We start from the raw sequence: 21,655 nt of genomic DNA, 5'->3' as shown, positions 1-21,655 counted from the left end.
AGTATTCCTGTGCTAGGATTTTTAACTTGAGCCTGGATTATTACAAATCAGTGTATGTTATTAAAAGGGAAGCTGTAGTCTGATTATCATAAACTCTTCCTTTCCCCACACATAATACAGGCGAGTATCTTTAATGCAAAATTAAATCACAGAAAGAATGCACATACAAGAGGTTTTATGGAACAAGATAATCCAAATACAGTAATCCTTGATGAAGATGGGAAACAGGCAATACAATCCTGAACATGCAGGGGGAAAAGTTCTTAAATACACCAAAAAAGCATAAACCACTTTTGGGGAAACCAGGTGAAATACGTCAGATCCTTTTGTAGAGGAAAGAGCAATTGATAGGTTATGATGACATTTTCTAGGAAATGTGCTGATTTATTTTACTCACTTCATGCCACTAGAAAGAATATGAAGCATGACAAGTCAGAAAAGCAGGAAGGTGTTTCTTCTTGAAACAGTCATTTTGAATCCTCGGCGTGGTCAGCCTTAAACATTTAAAGCTCTTTTCTGATCATGCAAAGGAGACAGACAAGGAAGAGTAAAACCAATGCTGTCTCCTGTTCATTTTTCATTAGCCTTGTCTGAAACTGTCCAGCTGCCAGGTTTTTGCAAAAGGTTCAGTCACCAAGCTGCACTTTGCAGCAGAAAGAAGTTAACACCACTTTTGTGTGCAAATTCAGCAGGTACAGGAACAATAGGACATCTCTATTGAATAAATTTCTCTCTAAATGTAACTAACCAAAAAGCACTTCAACAACAAAAAAAAAAATCACCTTTGTTGGCTTATTCTGCCATCCAAACAAGTATATGATTAGTGCAGATGAAAACAGGAGTCGTTCATAACCCTGCAGACTATCAAGCATGTTTATGACCTGAAAATAATCAGAATGTATTTGTTACTTCTCTGCAGGCAAGCTCATCCTCCTCTTCACAATCAGCTGCCTCTACAAGAGCAGACAGTGACAACAGTGACGACACAAAGTTGTAAGGAGACAAACTATGCCAAGAACAGAAAAAGAAACCTTCCAAATCCTCTTTCTTCAATCACCCTTTGCTACTACACCTCTCAGAATTTGACTGCTCCTAGGAGTGCCATACCTGTAAAGGACTGCAATCTCTTGCTGAAATGCAGCTGGCTGAGGTAAACACTTCAGTGTAATTTGCATTCATCTAACACACTGCAATTGTACTTCATTGGCTTTCTGCCTTGTAAAGTGGGCAGTTAGTCACTTCCTTCTGTAAAGGCTTAAATAAGTGTCAGTAGAAAATTAAGTATAGTGCAGCAGAAGGCAGAAATGTTTTATAGATTCGTAAGCATCTTAGCCTTTTAAGGATAAGCTCTTAATAAAGAGCAATTGATTTCTCCCCATCTCCCAGGAGAGGCAGTTCTCCCCCTAATCCAAGTCCATCAGCTAAAGCTCTGTGGCAACTCTTCTACGTAATACAGCTGTACAACTGCTGTGAAGTGGCATAAGCCAGCCTACTCTGTGCGTTACACCCCTTTCTCCTGCTAACTTTGCAGAAATGTCTTTCAAACATTAAGCTAACTTCATAATTCATAAATCAAGACATTTAAGCACTATTCTTTCTCCACTGCATACACTTGTGGGTCATGGTAATTAGAATAGCGTACATAATTCAGTTGTGCACATTTAACTCCAAGTCAACACCACATTGTCTTGAATATGACATAAATGGCTTTGTAATACTGCTGCTGTATACTTTGTCTCTTTGCTGTACACTGAAGACAACCCAGAAATAAATTGTTTAGAGTGGCTATTCCCACCCATGCCCCCAGTCTTATCCTTACTACCTACGATTTATGTTCCAGAAGAACTTTTAAACACAGAAAGCCTAGGAGAGCAGCTATGGGAAGCTACAAGTTTAAGTCACATTAATAAAATTTACTTTTATGCCTTGAATTACATCAAGAAGGGGAAATGGGCTGCTGTAGAAGAATACACAGGCTGTGGAAAACATCAGATTTACAGAACATAAGGAAACAAATTTGTAACACATAAGGTAAACAAGGCATAGCTGTGGTCTTTGACTTCACACTGAACTTTAGCAAAGAGGAATCCAAAACCTCAGTTCCATCTGCACATGGAGAGAAAACAAAGCTGAGTCTCAGCAACAGAAAGCTAATCTCCAGCTCCCAAGAATAGTAGGTACCAGTGATACACAGTAGTTTACACTCCATACAGAAATGGAGTGGAATTTCTCTCCACGTCTGCCAGGCAGCAAATCCTAGCCACTTTCTAGTTCACTTCCAGCCACATCTTTGGGGATGACAAAAAACAACTGGGATGCTTGCAGGACATATTACAAAAGCTTATTTAATTCCACAGACCCAAACATTCAACTCCAGAATTGCCATCCTCTGAACCCCAATTATGAGTTGATTTTCAAAAGTAAAATCACATTTCCTTGGTGCCTTCTATGAAAACGTTCTTCTAACTGTAAGAGGTCTTACCTTAGCCAACCTGCTACGCAAGTTCTGATGCCCCTAGTTATTGGTGTACCCAGGAGTGCCCTTATTCCCTGGCAATGAACAATCTCACGTTCAATATGTGCATTCCCTTCCCTTCAAGTTGTGGCACCTTCATAAAATGAGCCACAGAACTTGATGATGACATGTGGAAGTTCAAAGAGCCAGTTACACCGCTGGAACACACACACAGCATAGTCCTGGCCCCCTTCAAGTTTTGCAGTCCACAGGAGTTGCAGCAGTGCAGTTGAAAGGACAGAGAGCAGTGCGTGCCTGCAGTCCTTACTTAGAGGGCCATGTGCTTTTCTGGAGCTTGTTTGTGTGCTAAATAGAGAAAGAGGATACTGGACAGTGCACTAACTAGGAATATCACATCAAACCAACGATGATAAAAGTTGAACTGGAGCTCTCCCAGGACTTCTGTAATAATAGTGCGATATTCCAGAGGCATACTCATCCGGATCAGGAGTACTGATGACACAAAGTACATACCCTGTAAATTAAAACACAGAAAGTCGTGATTGTTTCACAACTGGCTATGTGGCTAACATGGGTCAGCATACAAAGATTTTATTATATGTACACACACACAGATATGCATGCATGCACATAGATAGGTGTGCCCGAGGTTTTACATACTCACCATTATCTGTGCTAGAAGCAGAACAATAACATTGGAGGACTTGCTGCTGGAAATGGCATAGAAGAACTAGGGGAGAAATGAAAAAAAGACACTGGAAATAGCAGTCAGATAAGTCTGATGTGCCTTAGGACAGCATGAAAGGACCATACTACTCAATACTTTTTCATGTAAAAAACAAAACCAATAAAAAGCATTATTTTCTGGAAGGGTGCCTATACCCTACTTTCAGAAACCTGAACTCTTAAATGTGACTTTCCCTGAGCCAGTGGTGCCATGTGGTAAAAGTCATATAACAATACATATTGAAGTTAAGCTTAGGTACCAAAAGCCAGGGCAAGACAGTAAGTTACATGTCTCTTGAGCTAATGCCCTTCCAGTTCTACCAGCAGCTCAAACTAAGCAATCTAAATTCTTTTAATCATTATCTGATCAACCTTACTCCTAAGTCCTGGTTACAACATCATTTTGAACCCTTGCTTACATTTAACACCTACATCTATTCCTGACAGTAACAGCAATAGAGACTGAATGAAGAAATATACTGCAGAAGGTATTAAGGTGTTTTTCCTGCCTTCCCCACTCTGCAAGTATTTATATTCAGATATTTAAAACACAAATGTGTATAAAAGGTTCATATAGTATTTGTCTCAGTAGTTAAAAGTTCTCATAACAGCTTTCCTGGTCCAAAACAACATAAGAGTCCTGGCTCTTACCTTTGTAAGTGTGATTAATAATCCTCTGATAGAGGTAACAATGATTATTCCAACGAGAATAAAGGAAATGTGCTGAGACCAGAATTTCACCTGTATCAACAAGAATAATACAGTTAAATCTCTAATGCTAACTCCCTTTACACCTCATTGTATAGCTGCCAATTCGTCGGGGTTTTTGTATTTCCCAATTGTACAGAAATCCACTGTAGACAGGTGTATCAAACAGACATTTTCACAAATATATTAGCAATTACTTACTCCAAAACCAGATTTAGCTTACACCAATCACAAAGAACCTTGTATTTACAGGGATATATTTAAAAAGTGTAAACGACAGAACACCTGCGTGCATGAGCAAATGTAATTATTTTGTAGTTAAATGTATTAACCCAAGCAAGTTGATTAACGTGTTTCCATTTGCCCAAAACAAACAAGCAAATCACTGCTGCTCTGGCAAGACCACATCACCATCCCAGTATAAAATTCACATGAAAGTGAAATTCATGGTGCATTTTACCTTCCTTCTCATCAAGTCAGAAGTCAAAACATTCTCAGGGTTCTCTTTCTCTCTCCCTACCAGCACTATGATTTTATTTACATAAGATAGGAATCATTGAAAAGGCTGTAAGAATTAATAAAGTCTCACATCAAACTGGATTCCCAGATAATTTACAGTGATCTCAATTCCTCTTGTGACTGGATCAGTCTTCCCCACACGGTCGAATACAATATTGATGGTTGCCTGCAAGAGAGACGGATTTACATTGAAACAAGAAGACAAAAGCAGACCTCACTGTTCCACACGAGACACATGCATGACTCTTACTTTGCATCACCAAGGAAAGGGGCAGGGAGCAGTCAGATTGGCTAAGAAGGTGCAAAATACATACATGTAAGAATTGTTTGTCTAATGCTCTCTATAAAAAGACAGATCCAGAGCTTTATTTCAACCAAGAGCCAGTTTCTTTCAGAATTTCCAGAAGCAGGATTTTAAGGAAACTGGAGCATTACTTGAAGAACTGCATGTATAACATAATCTATGCAGGGTGTGACATTTGCACATGTCGACATAAAACACAATAAAACATTTACATACCATGAAGATTTTCCAGACACAATAGATGGAGAAAAAATAACCCAAAAAATTAAAGTATTTTCCCTGGAAAGTTTTGGAGTACTCTATTCTCTCCTGGAAATACAAAAGGAGGGAGGGGGAAACAGAACACACAAAATAAATATCCATTTCCACAATCCCCCACAACACAAAATGTTAATGGAGCAGCAAGAGTAACAAACAGCTTTATCCCTCTCTATCTCTTAATTCAAACATTTCTGAACTCAAAAGTTTTAATTCAGAAGTTTCTGAATGGCTTTAGGGACACTGGGCACAGCCCAGTACGTATGTGAACTGGAAGGAAACTGCCATCTAGACTCCAAATTAAAGAAACAGATCTTCAGTCTGCCACATCACAACATTCCAACATTTAACTAACTGAACAACTGTCAATTTCTTGTAACATACAGTTTCTTTCAAACGACTTCTGGGCAGTTACTTCACCATGTACCTTTGTTGCATGCAAGTCAGCAGTTTCCAGAAAAAGCTGTCGACTAAGCTCTTCTAGGGCATCCACTTCTTGCTGGATAAGGGACAGATCTGGCAAACCAGCATAGTCAAGGCCAGGATACATCACAAATTCTTTATTAAAAACAAAACATTCCCTCCCAACTTCAGCCCAAAGCCATACCTAATGGTTTGCCCACTTTTCTGATCCAGATCAGTTGTTTGATTCTGTCTGAATGCTCTTTGTTAATACTGCACCCAAAGAAATCTCAAGGATACATACACCTTAGAGCAGCCTTCCAGTACCTAAAGAGGGCCTACAAGAAAGTTGGAGAGAGACTTTTTATAAGAGCAAGTAGTGACACGACAAGGGGGAATGGCTTTAAACTGAAACAAGGGAGATTTAGATTCTAAGAAACTCTTCCCTGTGAGGGTGCTGAGGAACTGGCACAGGGTGCCCAGAGAAGCTGTGGAAGCCCCATCCCTGGCAGTGTTCAAGGCCAGGTTGGGGTTCTGAGTAACCTGGTCTAGTGGAAGGTGTCCTGCCCATGGCAGGGAGTTGAAACTGGATGAGCTTTAAGGTTCCTTCCAACCCAAATCATTGTATATGTGATATATTGCACACTACTCCATTTTAAGCAGGTGGGCAGTACACAGCATTTAGGCAGTCATGCACAAGCTCTTTATTCCTCTGCCTGGAGAACATTTTGCAGAAGAGAACCAGAGCTCTCAAAGACTGCTGCTCCACTTCGGTGTCCCTTGTCACTGAAGTGCATCTCTCAATATGTTGCTCTCACATCATCTTCATAAACAAAACTGCTGAGTAACTGCTCCAAGGGATTAGTGATTATTATGAAGAGTCTTGACAAATAGCCAAATTGATTTTAACAGCTAGCAGGAACAGAGAGGAAGAAGAGTCATCAGCCTTAAATATGCAAACTGCGCTCTTTAGGTGGTCTGGCAGAAACTATTGGTATGTAAATGTAAGTTAGATAAATACAGACCCTTGTAATAGCCCAACAGATTCCCTCTACTCCTTTCACATCGGCAGAACAACTTCTGTTCACCTGTTCCTACCCACCTTTTTGTCACACTGCTATAGCACCAGTGGCCAGCCTATATCATGAGAACAATTTGTTCAACAAGTTGCTTCCTGTCCTTCTTTTTCTCACGGCTTCCCATCATGGCCAGAAAACCAACTATAGGATAGGCAAATTGTTCCAGGACCTCAGTCAACCCCATTATTTTGCTCAAGTACATCACAGGTTCTCCAGCCCAGAAGAGCATATTTCAAGTTACAAGAAAAATGGGTAGGTCAGTCATCTGAGCAGAAGACACATCAGAACAGAAAATTGCCTCCCACATCGGTGATGTGGTGGAGTAGTAGACATCTGCACTGTAACACCATGATCAGAGGGCTGGAGCATCTCTCCTATGAAGATGGACTGAGAGAGTTGGGCTTGTTCAGCCTGGAGAAGAGAAGGCTCTGGGGAGACCTTGGAGCAGCCTCCCAGTACCTAAAGGGGGCCCACAAGAAATCTGGAGAGGGACTTTTTACAGGGACATATAATGATAGGACAAGGGGAATGGCTTTAAACTGGAAGAGGGTAGATTTAGATTACACACTATGAGAGTGGTGAGACACTGGAAGAGGTTGCCCTCAAACGTTGTGTATGTCTCATCCCTGGTAGTGTTCAGGGCCAGATTGGATGAGGCTTTGAATCCCTTCCAACCCAAACCATTCTATGGGTTCTGTGGTTGAACCCCCAGAATGATTCTATGGGTTCTATAAGTGTGCTTATCATAGAACCTTATGATTCTATGATAAGTGTGCATCTCTGTCCTGCAATTTGCTGTACACCTCAACCATGGTGATGCAACACCACATTTACAGGGCAGGGCAGCAGTATACAACTCCCAGCCGTGTCACAACTGTGTCCAACCTCTGGCCAAAAGGTCAGACAGCACAGTGTGAGACAGCAAACTTCCCAGGAGACATTAAGCCTTTTGCTCAGACTGCTGAAACATGTTGAAACACAAATGCTTTGTAACTGGCCCAACTAACGCTCTTCCTTTCCAAAGAGCAGGAAGCTGAAGCCACCTCCCAAGGCAGGTGCCAGCATGCAGATGAAGGATACTTTCACTGCCTGAAACAGATGTTGTAACGCTTTTTATCATTCCCCAGAAGCCAGTGGGTTTGTTATGCACTTCTCCTCTCTGGAACATTGTCCTGTGAGCCACTGCTATCCTGAAAGAACAGAAAACACAAGTCCTTAGGAATAAAGTGGTTTTATAAAAAAACCAAAATAAACCCCCCTTCAAAAAACAAGCCAACCAACAAAAAAACCCAAAACAACCCAGACCAAAAACCAAGAAAGAAAAAAACACCCCACAGTTCCTTAGAAGACACTGTTAAACTAAATTCACTGCAAACAGATGCTCCCCTTTCTTTCCCCCCTAAGCACCAATCTTGCTTCATAACATTATCTTGACTAGCTCTGGAGGAGAGCCCAGATCTAATCAAGCGAGATTCAGTGAGACACTTCCCAAAGACTTCCATTCAGGATCCTGCTTCAAACCTTAAAGGGATCTGAACCCAATTAAACCTAAGAATTCAAATGGATTTCTCAGTCATATGATTAGTCGCTTTCCTTTCCTCAAACACATGACTGTGCTATCTCAAGTTCAGGAAGACTTTTCATGCTCCTTTCTCCCCTTGAACACCTCTTTATCGCTGCACACCCGCACTGTGAGCACTGGATGGTATGCAGCAGCACTCTGATACGCTGTCACACACACACTACTAGGCTGCATAACAAGCTGTTATGAAGCAGAAACACATAAATCCATTATTGGACTGAATCACTGGATGCTTCAGGCAATCTGACCGTGACTGCTAAAGCTAATTCCAACACTACAGCAGCAGCTGCATATTGTCCCTCACACTGCCATGTGCACCGCTGTATAATCCCCACGAGCAGTGCTGGCTTCTGGCCTCATTCCCTCACATTTCTCCCCATTGAAATTTGTGAGCCAGTTATCCAGGCCTAAGCTGAAAACTATTCATAGGATTGTCAAGGTGATCCATGATTCCATAGTGTTGAGGCCCTTTCTTGTAGCTGCAGCCAGTATTGCTACATTTGGCACTGAGCCCTCTTCAAGGTTGTTGATAAGCACTGTAATTAAAAAAAAAAATCACTCCTCCACATCCAGCAAAAGACAGACCCTGGGGCACCCCACAACACACACATAAAAGCGCATATGGCCACAGACTACAAATAACAGATCTTAGAACAATTCAATCCATCCTGATAGCTGCCAAATACAAGAATTGCATTTGGAATCCTTGCTTTCTTCCCAGTACCCAATTCACAAGTTCCATCTGAAACAACCCATAGCATTGCAGCAAAAATGCAGCTATCTCAAGGTGAAGCACAAGGTTATAAGTACACTAAGAGCAATCTTATTCTGAGAGGTGACAGGGATCTCTGTACCCACACAGCAGTTAGTAGTTTTGGAGAACTCATAGAAAGGATTCATAGGCAAAACCAATGCATTTTGCACGTGTAGGTAAGTGATATATCTATGCCATATAGGCTGATTTGACCCCAAGGGGAATCAACAGGGTCACAGAATCTAGGCATTTCAGACCTGGGGCTTAGTTATCTCACACCTGCTAGGATGAATATAAAGAACCTTCCAATTGTAGAGGCGAGTTTCCGTAAGGCTTTAATTGACTACACTCAGAAAGGAGAGAACAATAATTCATGTGCAAAAAGCATCAGGGAAAACCAGCTTTTAACACCTATCTCCTACTGACAAGGAAGCCAGTGTGAATAAGGGTTGGTATGAGACGAAATGTCAAAATCAGCAAAGAAAACAAAAAAGCTTTATGTTCTATTGCCTTACAACCCTTGTGTGCATCGGTAAGTTCTGAGTTATCAGTAGCACTGAAAAGGCAGCGAGCAAGTAACTGACAATTTATGGAACAACAGCTTTCCCCTGCTCTGTGAAATGCTGCTATTGCTGCTTGCTCTGACAAATGACTCGGATTGCATTTGGACTGATACAAATCTAACTTTTAAAAGATCTGCTTTGTATGAGTAAAGTCCAATTCTGCAAGCCACCGCTCCCTGTCAAAGCAAAAAGAAGAAAAAAAATCTACAGAACTTGAGCTTCTGCTTTTTCTTGCACATTTCTGAGGCTATATAGTTAGAGGAGGGTCTTTGTTGGTTTGTTTGGGTTTTTTTTTAAATACATGGACTTCAATATAATTGCCAAGCAATTAACACACTATATGTGGCTCTTCGTAATGGTTAGGTAGTTGATATATTCAGAAGATTTCCTAGCCATAGGAGGGCAAGAAAGTGCCAGTCAGTTACAAGTCCCAAACATCCTTATATTTGTCCCAAAATCACTCTCCCTGGACTAGAGGTCCACAAAACAAAAGAGCACAGACTCAGATGCAGCACTACACAACATCTTTTAACTCCATAGCCAGTATTTTAGTATGCTCCTAGTCAATTAAACCTGAGTAATTAAATTCTCTTACATACTCACACATGACCACAAATACCGAGTTAACATTTGCTCACCACTTAACATGTACAAAGTGGAAGAAAAATGTAATGATTTAACTACACTTTCATATGGTAATACTGATCAGCAGATACACATGTTGGTGACTAATTCAGCAAGGCTAGACTACCCAAAAGCTGCCTTGTCATACATTAAAAGGTTCCGTAAAAACATCAGTGCACCAAAAGTAAAGTCTGAGGGGCTGCTGTGAGAATTTGGTGACAGGCAGGCAAACCTTTGCAGTGACTATGGTAATTGTATCTATTCTGCACAATTAGTAAGGCATATAATACGTAATTTGTAACAGCAGACAATCTTTTCAGTGTAAATGAAATTACCTTGTTTCCAAAAGCAGCTTCTTTGCTTGGGGTACATGAAATAAGCTAAAAGCAGAGCTTTTAGCTCTGATGGCATGCTTGTGTGCTACGCTACGTTTGCAGTTCTGCAAAACTTAACTAACATAAACCTTGCCATTTGCAGGAATGTAACTGTGTCCACACAAGCTCACTAGCCAGCTCTGACCAGGAAACACCAGATCCACAGAGCAGGAGAGTGCTCAGTATGTATGAAACAACTTCTGTACTGAAACCACCAGGAAGAGAGCCAGCTGCGGTGGCTTGCAGGTCACTTACTCAGCAGGAGAGAAAGATGCCCATCTTACAGTCTAGTCAAGCTGCCATCAGAGTTACAATTTGTCTTGGAAGCATAATCTGTGCCACTGCAGTAAGAAAGGGTACTATTTAGTGCAGATGTCTGAGTAAAAAACCAAAGTTGCTTATCAGGCCAGAGTGAAGCACCACACAGCTCAGCCCCATTCAGCCTCCTGTTTCACTGGAACACATAGCCCTGGCAGGTCTAATAATTTTGGTAACTTCAAGAACCACTTTATTGACTGAAAATCCTTGAAATAAATAATTTCATGTTACTGCTGCCTTCTCACCTTTTTTTCTTGCTAACAATCATGTCCATAGTCTGAAGGAGTCGTCGCTCCAAAGCCAGAATATCTGCATCTGTCACATTCCTGCAAAACAAAGACCCCCAGTTAGGTCTGCTATCCCATTTCAGAGGAAATGGGCACATGTTCATGAAACAAAGAAGAGAGAAGCCTGTCTAAGAATATGCTTCACCAATGGAAATGGTTCTAGCACGTAGATGTGGCAAGAGCTAGATTCAGAAAACAAAGTTATGAAAAAGCTTGAATCAATGCCACAAGAAAAGCAGAATAATAAACTCAAAAAGGTGGACAAAATATTTCATAAGGCGGCAGTTACCTGAGAAAGTAGGACATGTAAGTGTATGGACAGTTGACAGCCCCAAATCCTGACAGCAAAGCCATGAGTGTCACCCCAATCACACCCACACGGCTGATGAGCTGTTCTATAGACAGGATTCCTGAGAAAGGAAAAACATGGCATTAGTGACCTTGCTCCCTTTACTCTGTTCCACACTAGGTGCCTTCACAACCCAACACAAACAGAGCTGCTTAATGAATCCAACTGCCTTCCCACTGTAACGACCAAAGGTAATATGAAATAAATTCAGGGACTATGAAAAAGGAGGCAGAAAGTCTCCCTGGGAAAGCATGTTATCATGCTTAGCAACAGGGATGGGAAACTAGATATGAAGAAGCCCAAGACAGATCTGGAGAGGACTAAGCATCAGCATTTTGCATCTAAATTAATAAAACAGTGACTGCACTTTGCTGAGGTGGGAACATGGATCATGCACCAGACACTACAAAGAAAGCATCTTCCATAAAGCCACTTCTGCAATAACCAGGATTAGAGTTACCAAACCTGTTAGTCCTGACAAACTAGCCCAAAAATGCCTGAAGCATAGAGAGGAAGCCCTATCCTGCCGATTGCCATTAAAAGCAACCCCTCCAGATCAGATGGCATTTGTGCTTGTAGGCCAGCGTGCAATGCCAGGTCGGACAGAGCCTTGGGCGATATGGTCAAGTGTGAGGCATCCCTGCCCATGGCAGGGGGTTGGAACTAGATGATCTTAAGGTCCTTTCCAACCCTAAACATTGCATGGTTCTATGACTACAGCATGACAAGTTTATGCTGCTCCTGGCTGCTTATATTCATCCTGTGAACACACACATGTTGTTGAGGTGACCACCAAAAAGGCATTCCACCTGAGCACCAAGTAGACTCAAAAACATATAGTCACGTAATACAGCATGAACATCAAGCCTGTGCTGTAACCAACACCAAGCACTGAAGTTACATTTATTCTTCTCAGCTATTAAACACAGAGCTCAACCTGTCTTCTCAGGATACAGTGCCATGTGCTACTAAACACCACTCACTTTTTAGGGAGCTAGTTATAGAGCAGCTGCCACACACAGCACATTTGGAGCTTACATGACTGCAAAGCTGAGATGGCCAAGCGCCAAGCCACATTTCATGCTTCAGAGAAGGGGAATAAATGATGAAAACAAGGCAAAAAGACTTCACAAAGGGAGACTGAGACACCCAGTCATGTGCAGTTGCATAGAGATTTACACGAGCTACAGAATGTGCTACAATACACTGGCCTTTTGCCCCACACGCTGGCAGACAGCAACAGTTAAAACAGAGGTGTCTTCCAAAATGACATGACATTCCACTGGTTAAAGCAATGCTTCCCACTAAAACTGACAGTGACCCTACTCTTTTGATCAGTTCATTTAGAACACCGGTATGTAACTGCATAAAGCATAACCTTCCTTCTACTGTGAGCTCCCAAACTCAGGTCTGCAGAGGAACCAGGGCTCCTGACTCAGAGCCCTTGATTGATGGTTCATTCCCAAGCTGCACCACACTGGCCATCACCATCCCCAGGCAAGGCACTCCGTGACACAGGGTGCCACTGCTGGTACTTGAAAGGGTCCCACTAGTCCACACAATTCCTCATGCATGTGAGCGGGGCGGGGGGGGCACAGTGAGAAAGACACTACAGGTAACATACTGCAGTGTGAGGGGTTCATTAGGCATAGCCTCCCTCCACAGTAGGATCCCACCTATGTGAATTGGGCCACTACCCCATGATAAAGCCCTGCAACACGCCTTGTCCATACATGCACGAGAGCAGCACTCCAGCTGGGGAAAAAAATGAAATAGAATCCTGTGCTCTAACCTTATGCCTATACCTGGTAGATAAGGCACTGTACAACTGCTAAGTGGAGGTATCACCCTGTAAAGCAGAAGTTAAAACAAGAAGACACCCCACTACCAGTTCTGCAAGCCTGCAGTTGTTACACAGCTCCACAGAACCATTTCAATAGTCTGAAGATGATTACCTAAGCCCCATGGCTAAGTTCCCATTGGGTTATTATATTCTGCCAACTCAAGCACCTTCTGCTACTCAAAGTGGATACGTGTTTTTCTTGGCAACAAAACCCTGAGCAGAGGGATCTGCACTCTATACTAGCTGCTCTATTTCGGTGGCAAATGGCACAACTACAAAACACAGAAACACACTTTCTCTTAGGGTAGTTTTAGGATCAGAGATGAAAAGGTGAGCAGACCCTGCTGCAGTTGGTGTCCTTCAATTTTTCTCTTACAGATTAGTACAGAGTAAAGTAGCTTCCTAGAGAACAGAAAGATTAAGTTGATCTTTATCTATACAGACAGATGTATTTCACCTATTTCTATTTGAGTGAAACTGACCGAATCTCACCTGATGAGAACAACGCACAAACATTTTTCCAGTGCAGGGGATAAGGGTAACATAATTTACACAGGAACCCCAGGTGATAAGTGGTCTGGTTCTGTAGTGTTATAGTCCTTCAGCCCACTTAAGAGCCTGAAGGATTCAGTATATATAGGCACATGCTAACAAACTCTGCTGTACCTAAACTAGCCCAAGTGAGCACAGTATCTTCCCACTATAAATACTCTTGGTTCCATGACTGTAACACAGAGATACCCAAGCTAACTCTGCACATAAATAGCTCTGGCATCCAGCAGGACTCACTAACTCACATTCTAGCACCATGCAAGTGTATGGGCTCAGGTGGTGTACAAAGCTGTACCGAAGCTAGCATGCACTGCCAGACATATTGCTAGCTATAGTCTATGACGCTCTGGTGTTTAGGCACCCTGCCATGTTTTCTCAATGGACAGCCATCTATGCTAAACTAATCTGATTTCAGTCACAAGAAACATTATTCTGATTGAAAGAAGTCAGATGAAGGATTGGTTGTCAATTCACTTCTTAAATAAATTACCTTTAGTCTCCACAAGAAAAGAAACAAGTGAATAAAAATTGTGATCAACTTCTCGTGGAGATGGAGTTTTTGTGTCCTCAAAAAGCATGCCATGTTCTTACATAGTCTAGGTCCAGCTAAGACTCATTCACTTCCATAAAGTTTTCCTGTGGTACTGGAAGAAAACTAATGCAAATAACTCAGATGTACCCACCCATTTCTGTCAGTCTGACAACCTTCAGACTGCAGATTTCAAAGCAGAGCATATCCTCAGTTGCAGAACTACTTTCTACAGTCCCAAATGTACAGCTGAGCAATATATTGCCAAGATAAAAGTGAGATAACAAAGGAATCAGGAAGAATATGAAACTCACCATGTTTTGGACTGAGGATAGGAAACGGATCCCCCAACTTCCAAAAGAAATACATGAATGTCAACCACAGAACACACGCAAAAAGAAGTTTCTGTCTGTGCACTAATGAGAGATAAAAAACAGCATTTTAAAGACGTTCTTTCTTTAGGGCTTTTCTAGCTTGAAAAATTGCTACATTGGTGCAAAGGCTGCTTTGAGTACAGGCAGTCAAAAGTGACAGCTCCAGTTAGCAGTATGCACCCTGCCCCTTCCTACAGGATTAGCTATTTGAGAGACCACCGTCTGAAAGAGCTGATGCAGCCACACACCACTTTGGCTTTTCCCCACAGACATATGAAGAGGTCTGCACCACGAACAGGGGATTGCTTAGCTGTGTCTTTCTTGTGTGACCCTCAACATGAAACTTGACAACTTCATGCCAAAACTATACATTTAATACTCCCAACCTCCATGCCTATGCTTAATACAAAAGAGCAATAAATATCAGTAGCTTGTAAGTGCCCATTAGTGCATGGAAGAGGCTTCATCCAGGCAGCAGTAAGCAAAAAAGGTAATTTATTGAGTTTTTCTGCCTCAAGAGTGATTTATTGAGCTTTTCTGCCTCATATCTTTTACCCCCTAGCAGAACAACACAGTCTTGCCAAGGGTTCCAGAGTTTGGCTGCAAGCTTAAAATCGTAAAGGAACAAATTCCAGTAACATTACTCTATAGGGCTCAACTCTGTCAAAACCCATGAAGAAAGGATACACTTGCTGGGGTCATGTAAAGTATCTTGTAACTGCTTAACAGTTCATGCTAAAGCACTGAATTCCAAAGAGAAGTTATCTAGCCAGAACAAAGACAAAGGAAGGAGTGAGCTATGGGGATAGTGAGCAACCCATGTCTCTCAGGAAAGATATTTCTCATTTGCACGTTTAGTCTCACATTAGCAGCCCCACTGCCATAAACCAGGTACTCACATAATCTGATATTGCTCACAACAAAGTAACCAATGTAGAAGGGCACCATGAAGACTAGGATGAGCAAAATGACACACAGGTTCAGCTTCCAGTGAAAGTATCGAGAGCTAAAATAAAGCCAAAATACTGATTAGCATGCTACCATAATACAGCACATTTCTCAAAGACAACTGCATTTCAATGCAATCCTTCCAACTACACCAAGCATTGGATAATATAGGCCTAGGATTTTGCTGTTTGGGGAGGTGGAGGGTGTTTGCTCTGTTTTTTTGGGGTTTTTTTTTAAACACAGAGCTCAAAAGTGTACATTTCAAAATTAACAACTACTCAGAAAACCACACTGGGCTATTTTATTCAACACTGTATTTTCTACGGTGACTAATGCCAGCTGCAGCATGATTCATTCAATTTACCACCCATCCAGTTGAACAATAAATCAAAACTAAGTATGAGCAGTAAGTAATTCTGTAATGAGTGGCTGAGTCAAAAAAGGGCTAACTCAAATTGGAAAGATTCAAATATTTAATGCTCGTAATTCAACACAATTGACTCCAGAGTGAGCTGTTGCATGTGCAAGACATTGCAAAGCAAAAGTTTAAAAATACACGTGTATATCAAAATGATTGATGCTCCTCTGAGCAAAGCAGATTAGTCAAATGCAGATGAGATTTATCTTGGCTGAACTGACCATTTACTTAGGTTGAATAGAAAAAATACATGTCTTGTGCCCAATATTAACTCATAACTTCTTTATGCCTCAGGGAAGGAGATATTATGATGATCCTTGTCACTTTTTCCTAGCTAGTTCACAGGCAAACATTTTTATCTATATTGATGTCCAGCCCTTTACTGAAACTTCTAAAAGCATTCTCCTCACATAGCTGCAAGCTCTACAGATTAATAACACAGAGTCGGAACTAACATTATCTTTTATCAGTTTTGCACTTCTTGCCTTTCAACTCCTTTGACTGCTCTCTTACACTAGTATGATGAGAGAGGATAAATCGGAAACCCAGCTAGCCTCTACATGTTACTGTTCTATCTTCTCTTTCCTACTGACTTCTGAAGTAGACAGTTTTTAGCATCCCTTTATGTAGAAGTCCCCACCCTATGTCAAGGGAAGATGCGCCTTTGATTCACAAATATCATATTATTACAGAAGAAGTTTTCACTCCCCAATTACCTTCACATCTTATTCACTGTTCCGACCACCACAGAAACACTAGTTGCTTATAGTTTCTACAGTCCTTAACTTCTGAAAAGTGCTCTTCAGCATGACCTGAAGCTTTACAGTACTCCCATAAAAGAAATTGTTTCTTTTAACTTCACAAATGGAGAAAGTCAAAGAGTAAAGCCTTGCTCCGGGGACCTAGACCACTCTAAAAGCAATTGCATGGAAAATCAGAAGCTTATGGCTGCTAGTTTCATGTTCTGTCAAATAAACAAATGTTGTGGCTCAAATACCTTCACTGAGTTGTTGACAATTTTCTCACATGATTTCCCCAATCCAAGACTAATCCAGTAACTTAGAAGCTGGACTGAAGATACTGCAGAACACAAGGCAGGCTAGTCCTCAAGTGAGCTCACAGACTCACCTGCTGTTCAGCACTCCCAAAATCTCAAAGATGATGAGTTCAAACATGGTACAAGAGAAGGCAAAAGTCACAGAGAAGATCACCTGGACCACATACTGTCGCACCTGCAATGGAGGAAACAAGCCAGAGGCATCAGACATTTCCATTGCAAGAATGGCATCCCGATATCCCTCAGGTAGCAAAAACAAATCACAAGGTACAATGGCACACAACTGCGTCTCTTGTTTCAAGGCACCTTGCTCTTTATCTAAATAGCAGGTAAGCAACAGCCTGTTGGAAACAGAGAGCAACCTCATAAGCTGCTCGGTATTACACTGATTGCAACTATTGGCACATTTAACAGAGATGCTTTACACAGAAGGGATGTCAAGCACGCAATGCTCTATGTCAACTTGAGAGACCCCTATTAACAGAGCTCTTTGATCTTACCCTTAGACTTTAAAATAAGATCCACAGCAGAAAAACTTTTCGGGTCTGAATGTGCCTCACACTTCAGCCATCTCTAACCTAGAGTATATTCTCCCATAAATCTCTAGAGGCAAGAGAATGCAGCAGTTTTACCCCATCCCATTCTCAAAAGCAACTTAGACACAATGAACACACCTCACTGAGTTTAAAGTTACCACTGAAACTGATTTTGTCTCAAAATGTTTACAATTACATAAGGCAGGCTTACTCAAACAAAAAGCAAAACAGTTTCCTATCATCCCTGCACCTCCTCCATATTTATTATTTTTATTTAACAGTAGCCAATATGGAAACTTTCACTGGCCTCAGAAGAATCCATTTCCTCAGGTATCGAGGAGTCTTTCAAACAGAAGCACAAGTGGGAAGTAAAACGAAAGCAACTGTAGAGACACTTAAAAATAAGGTAAGAGGGGTTAAAGAGAGGAAAAAGGGCCAAATGCAGTTTTAAAATTATTTCTACAATTGGGAGTAATTTTAAAGACGTGGACTTGTAATGAAAGGACTTTTAAGACATGGACTTGAAATGGAACTGCAATTGTAATGAAAGGTCCCTTCTCACCTCATAATCCTTGAAGAGCTTACGCATGAAGAACAGCCACCCAAATCCAAAGAACAGAACCTGCAGAAGAGATGAAGCACTTAACATTTTTATCCAGCAACTTGCAAAACATAAAGCCACTTCACTACTGACTGTAGATGAAATAAATGAAAACAGCTGGGCCAAAGTAACCAACATCCACAGAGGATTAAAACTTGTCATGGCGACACAGAGAGAATAATATTTTAAATATTCAAGTGTAGCAGACACAGAAGGCTAAAACATTACGGAAGATGCAGTCAAGACACCCCAGTTCTGTATTCCCAGTTCTCAGAATCCCTCAGTTCCCGGCCTGCCAGAATCCTTTGCATTGTTGTTTCTTTTTTCTCTCTTCTAATGTACAGAATTAAAGCTTATACTTTTTACAGAAAACACAGTAATGAAAGCAAAGTAAACACCTGAATGTCCACAACATACATATCTTCCAGGTATGAGTAAATTTTATAAATGTATCTGCTGTTGCTTTAAGATTAGAAGTGCATTTGAATTTTCTGGAGAGTTCTTTACACTAAATCTGGTTACACACTGACACAATATGGGTGAAAAGTGTTAAAAGCATTTCAAAACTAGGGAGAAGGGAGTGTTGAATGTCTCAAACCACAATCTGGAATTGCAAAAGCAACATAGACAAGGAAGGCGACACAGGACAAGCCAATAACACTTTGCGTTTCAATGACTCTCAGAACACTTTACAAAATTCAGTTGTTTCACACATACCTGAAGAGACAAACTCAATATCACAGCTGTTTCGCAGATGACTTAAATGAAATAAACACAAATTAAGGAATATGGTCAAAATTGTAATTACCAATGTTCAGAAGGTAAAAGGAGACTGTTGTCAGGCCTGACATGGGTAGCCCCAGCTATTCCTCAGAAGACAAGAAAACGAGTGTGGTGATTTAAAAGAACCCAAGCAAAAAGAGAATTCAGAAGATATTAACTATTCTTTATAAACACATTTGACCAAAGAAAAGAGAAAAATCAGTATATGTCACGAAGCACAGAAAAAAGAGAGTACTTCTTCTCAGAGCACACGGAAAAGGCCAGAGCACTGTGTCTCCCTGTGAAGACAGGAAACTTTCAGAGAAAAATTCAGGAATCATTGTGGATGATTCCACTGTGGTTCAGGAGTAACTGGATCCCAGCAGTGGCAAAGATAACAGACTAACGTGATTTACAGACAGGGAATAGTGGGAGTGCCAGGCAAGGAAGACCAAAGATATTTTCCTTTAAATAAGAACTGCAATAGGAATAAGGTCTAGTGATTGGTAACAGCTGGCAAAACTTGTTTGAAGAGGACTTCAGACTTTTAAGTAATTGATAGCAAAAAGAAAAAGGTAAGACATTTCATAAGTGTCCTATCTACAGGCAATATGTTAAAGAAGTATAAGTAAGCAAGTGATATTTACATAAAGTAATTCCACATTTAACAGAGGGAAGGAGGAAAAAGGTGGAGACAAACTCTTCAAAAAGAAGTAAATAAAGTAAAAGAGATGAGGAGATAAGCAAGTACAATAATAACCGAGTAAAACAGATATGAAGATTAGATTTCCCTTTTGTTAAGGACTGTACAAAAGCACAGAAAAACCTTATCTGAACAGTTCACACTGTAAAACACCGCAGGTCAGTGTGACAGGTTAAGTCAGAAAATTCTTGAGATTTGACAGTTACATGCATCCAGCTTGATGATTCTGAAGATTATGAGAAGATGCAAAGCTAGCACCACAAATGAAAGAAAAGCAAGTTAGATCTCAGGATGCAAAGCAAATAATGAGAAAGTTTTTGTTCTGGGTGAATTGTTAACAGTATCAAAGCTACACTCAAACCACTGACAGTGAAAAAGCAGGTTAGAAGCAAGAATCAAAGCATTATCAAATAGGAGGGCATAGCATTTCTAAGAAATGACCAAAAGCTATCCTGAAAACTGAAAAACTAAAAAACTAGGAAAACTAGGAAAACTAAAGAGTTGTGCATTACGGTCCATATAAGAACCAACTGCTGTTGAGAGCGGAAAGGTTCTCTTTCCTCAGCTCATCCCTCCTCATCACACAGCAAAAGTTTCACACCAGCTCTGAAGCTTATCAGATCCTTCTGTGATCCAGTTAAACTCATGTAACCAAATACCGGAGAGAGCACAAATAAGTAAGCATGACTGTGCAGTAAAGTGGAAGAGGGAGCAGAACCTTCCCCATGTGGCAGAAGCAAACAGTTAGACCACCTCAGTTGCCAGATGGGCAGAAAAAGGAAGGAAGGGTATTTAGATGCTTAGAAAGGAGGGAGCAAGGCAGCAAGCTGGAGAAGAACGTCACAGAGAACACAGTGACAAGATAAATTGCTAGCAAAGGAGGCTAATGAAGGAGGCAGCAGTATTTCCTCATGCAAAACAACAGGAGAGTTTTAGATATGTTAAGATTACAACCCACTTCTCATAAAGACAGAACGACATGAAGAGGTTCAAAGGACTCCTATGTGAACTCAGCTGGTGCAAAACAGAGACTAGTTAAGCAATGACTTTGATGGCAGCAGAAAGAAAAAGCTGAAGGAAGTGCTCAATCACAGCTGGATCAATGGAGAAGGAGGAATTTAGGATAAAATAGCGGTGTGTTTTTAAATTCCTTATAACACAGCATGAAAAACCTTCCAAACTGTACACAAGCAAAGTCCTCAGGGGCAAACCAGGGGCAGAAGACACGGATGGGATGGGATGGAATTAGATGGAAAGGGATGGGAAGGGCTAGGCTATTTCAGTTGGAAGGAACCTACAAAGATCATCTGGTCCCACTGCCTATGATTTGCCTTCTTGAAGAACACCAGAAACAAATTAGAGAATAGAAAGACAAACTTCCCTGCTTGTTCCAACTGAGAAAGTCTACATGTATACAACTGACGCATATGACAGGAAAAGCTCCATTCCCTACAACCTTATTTCCTTGAACCTCTTTCTGCACTGCACCCTGACGTGACAGCTACAGGAGGGCAATGGTCACCGCGACACGCAAGGAAGCAGTCCAAAGATGCACACAGCTTCTCTTCCCCTGCAGCGGGAGCAGGGGTGACAACATGGCGGGCGGACCTTGACAACCAGCCCCTCACCCCTGCACCCGCAGCACCAAGCTCCTTCCCACTGCCGCTACCGGGCAGGGCACCCCCTCAGGCGCGGAGCCCCGCAGCAGGCGCGGCCAACGCCGCCATGCAGCGTGCTCCGACAGCTGCGCATGCCCGCCCGCAAGCACCGCCCCGCACGCCCTCCCAACGGCCGCTTCCTGAGGGGCGGCGGGGCGGGCTCAAGCCGCGGCGGGCCCCACCTCGCCGCCCTCAGCCTTCCAGGGCGCGGGTGCCGCGCAGCAGTAGCGCTGTACCTGCGAGGTGACCATGATGCTGGAGTCGATGAGGAAGCTCATGGCGGCCGCGCGGCCGCCCCGCTTTCACCCCCGTGCCCGCGTCGGCGGCTGCAATGCGCAGCCGCAGCGGGCT

General features: G+C 41.8%; 2 protein-coding genes across 5 annotated transcripts in view; one reads left to right on the top strand and one right to left on the bottom strand.

The window, feature by feature from the left end:
* The window catches only part of PDZK1 (PDZ domain containing 1), an 11,468-nt gene extending 9,674 nt beyond the window's left edge, over nt 1-1,794 (top strand). For both annotated transcript variants that reach the window (XM_030471739.1, XM_030471738.1), the window contains exon 9: nt 920-1,794. In XM_030471739.1, the coding sequence (XP_030327599.1) occupies nt 920-997 (78 nt within the window). In that variant the 3' untranslated portion in view covers nt 998-1,794. The remainder of the gene's footprint in view (nt 1-919) is intronic.
* GPR89B (G protein-coupled receptor 89B) lies at nt 116-21,655 on the bottom strand. Of its 3 annotated transcripts, XM_030471740.1 has the most exons (14): nt 21,541-21,655; nt 18,143-18,202; nt 17,116-17,219; nt 15,521-15,627; nt 14,562-14,663; nt 11,264-11,384; nt 10,933-11,013; nt 7,553-7,662; nt 5,419-5,507; nt 4,950-5,042; nt 4,500-4,595; nt 3,854-3,943; nt 3,141-3,206; nt 116-2,990 (listed from the first exon to the last, which is right to left on the bottom strand). In XM_030471740.1, the coding sequence occupies exons 1-14, from the start codon at nt 21,580-21,582 to the stop codon at nt 2,784-2,786; spliced, it is 1,368 nt and encodes a 455-aa protein (XP_030327600.1). In that variant the 5' UTR covers nt 21,583-21,655; the 3' UTR covers nt 116-2,783. The 3 variants fall into 3 exon arrangements, with proteins under 3 accessions (XP_030327600.1, XP_030327601.1, XP_030327603.1); XM_030471741.1 differs by lacking the exons at nt 17,116-17,219; nt 18,143-18,202; nt 21,541-21,655 and adding an exon at nt 16,985-17,107; XM_030471743.1 differs by lacking the exons at nt 11,264-11,384; nt 14,562-14,663; nt 15,521-15,627.

This window comes from Strigops habroptila, chromosome 2 (genome assembly GCF_004027225.2).
Source record: "Strigops habroptila isolate Jane chromosome 2, bStrHab1.2.pri, whole genome shotgun sequence".
Lineage (NCBI taxonomy): Eukaryota > Metazoa > Chordata > Aves > Psittaciformes > Psittacidae > Strigops > Strigops habroptila.
This window is presented reverse-complemented; position numbering and strand designations above follow the sequence as displayed.

What these genes read in the sequence shown, in the direction of transcription:
- GPR89B (XM_030471740.1), bottom strand. Translation starts at nt 21,582, where the DNA reads ATGAGCTTCCTCATCGACTCCAGCATCATGGTCACCTCGCAG. An exon ending in CTGACTTGCATGCAACAAAG is followed by an intron (nt 5,043 to 5,418) that starts GTACATGGTGAA and finishes TTGTATTTCCAG; the next exon opens with GAGAGAATAGAGTACTCCAA. An exon ending in TATTAATCACACTTACAAAG is followed by an intron (nt 3,207 to 3,853) that starts GTAAGAGCCAGG and finishes TTTCTCCCCTAG; the next exon opens with TTCTTCTATGCCATTTCCAG.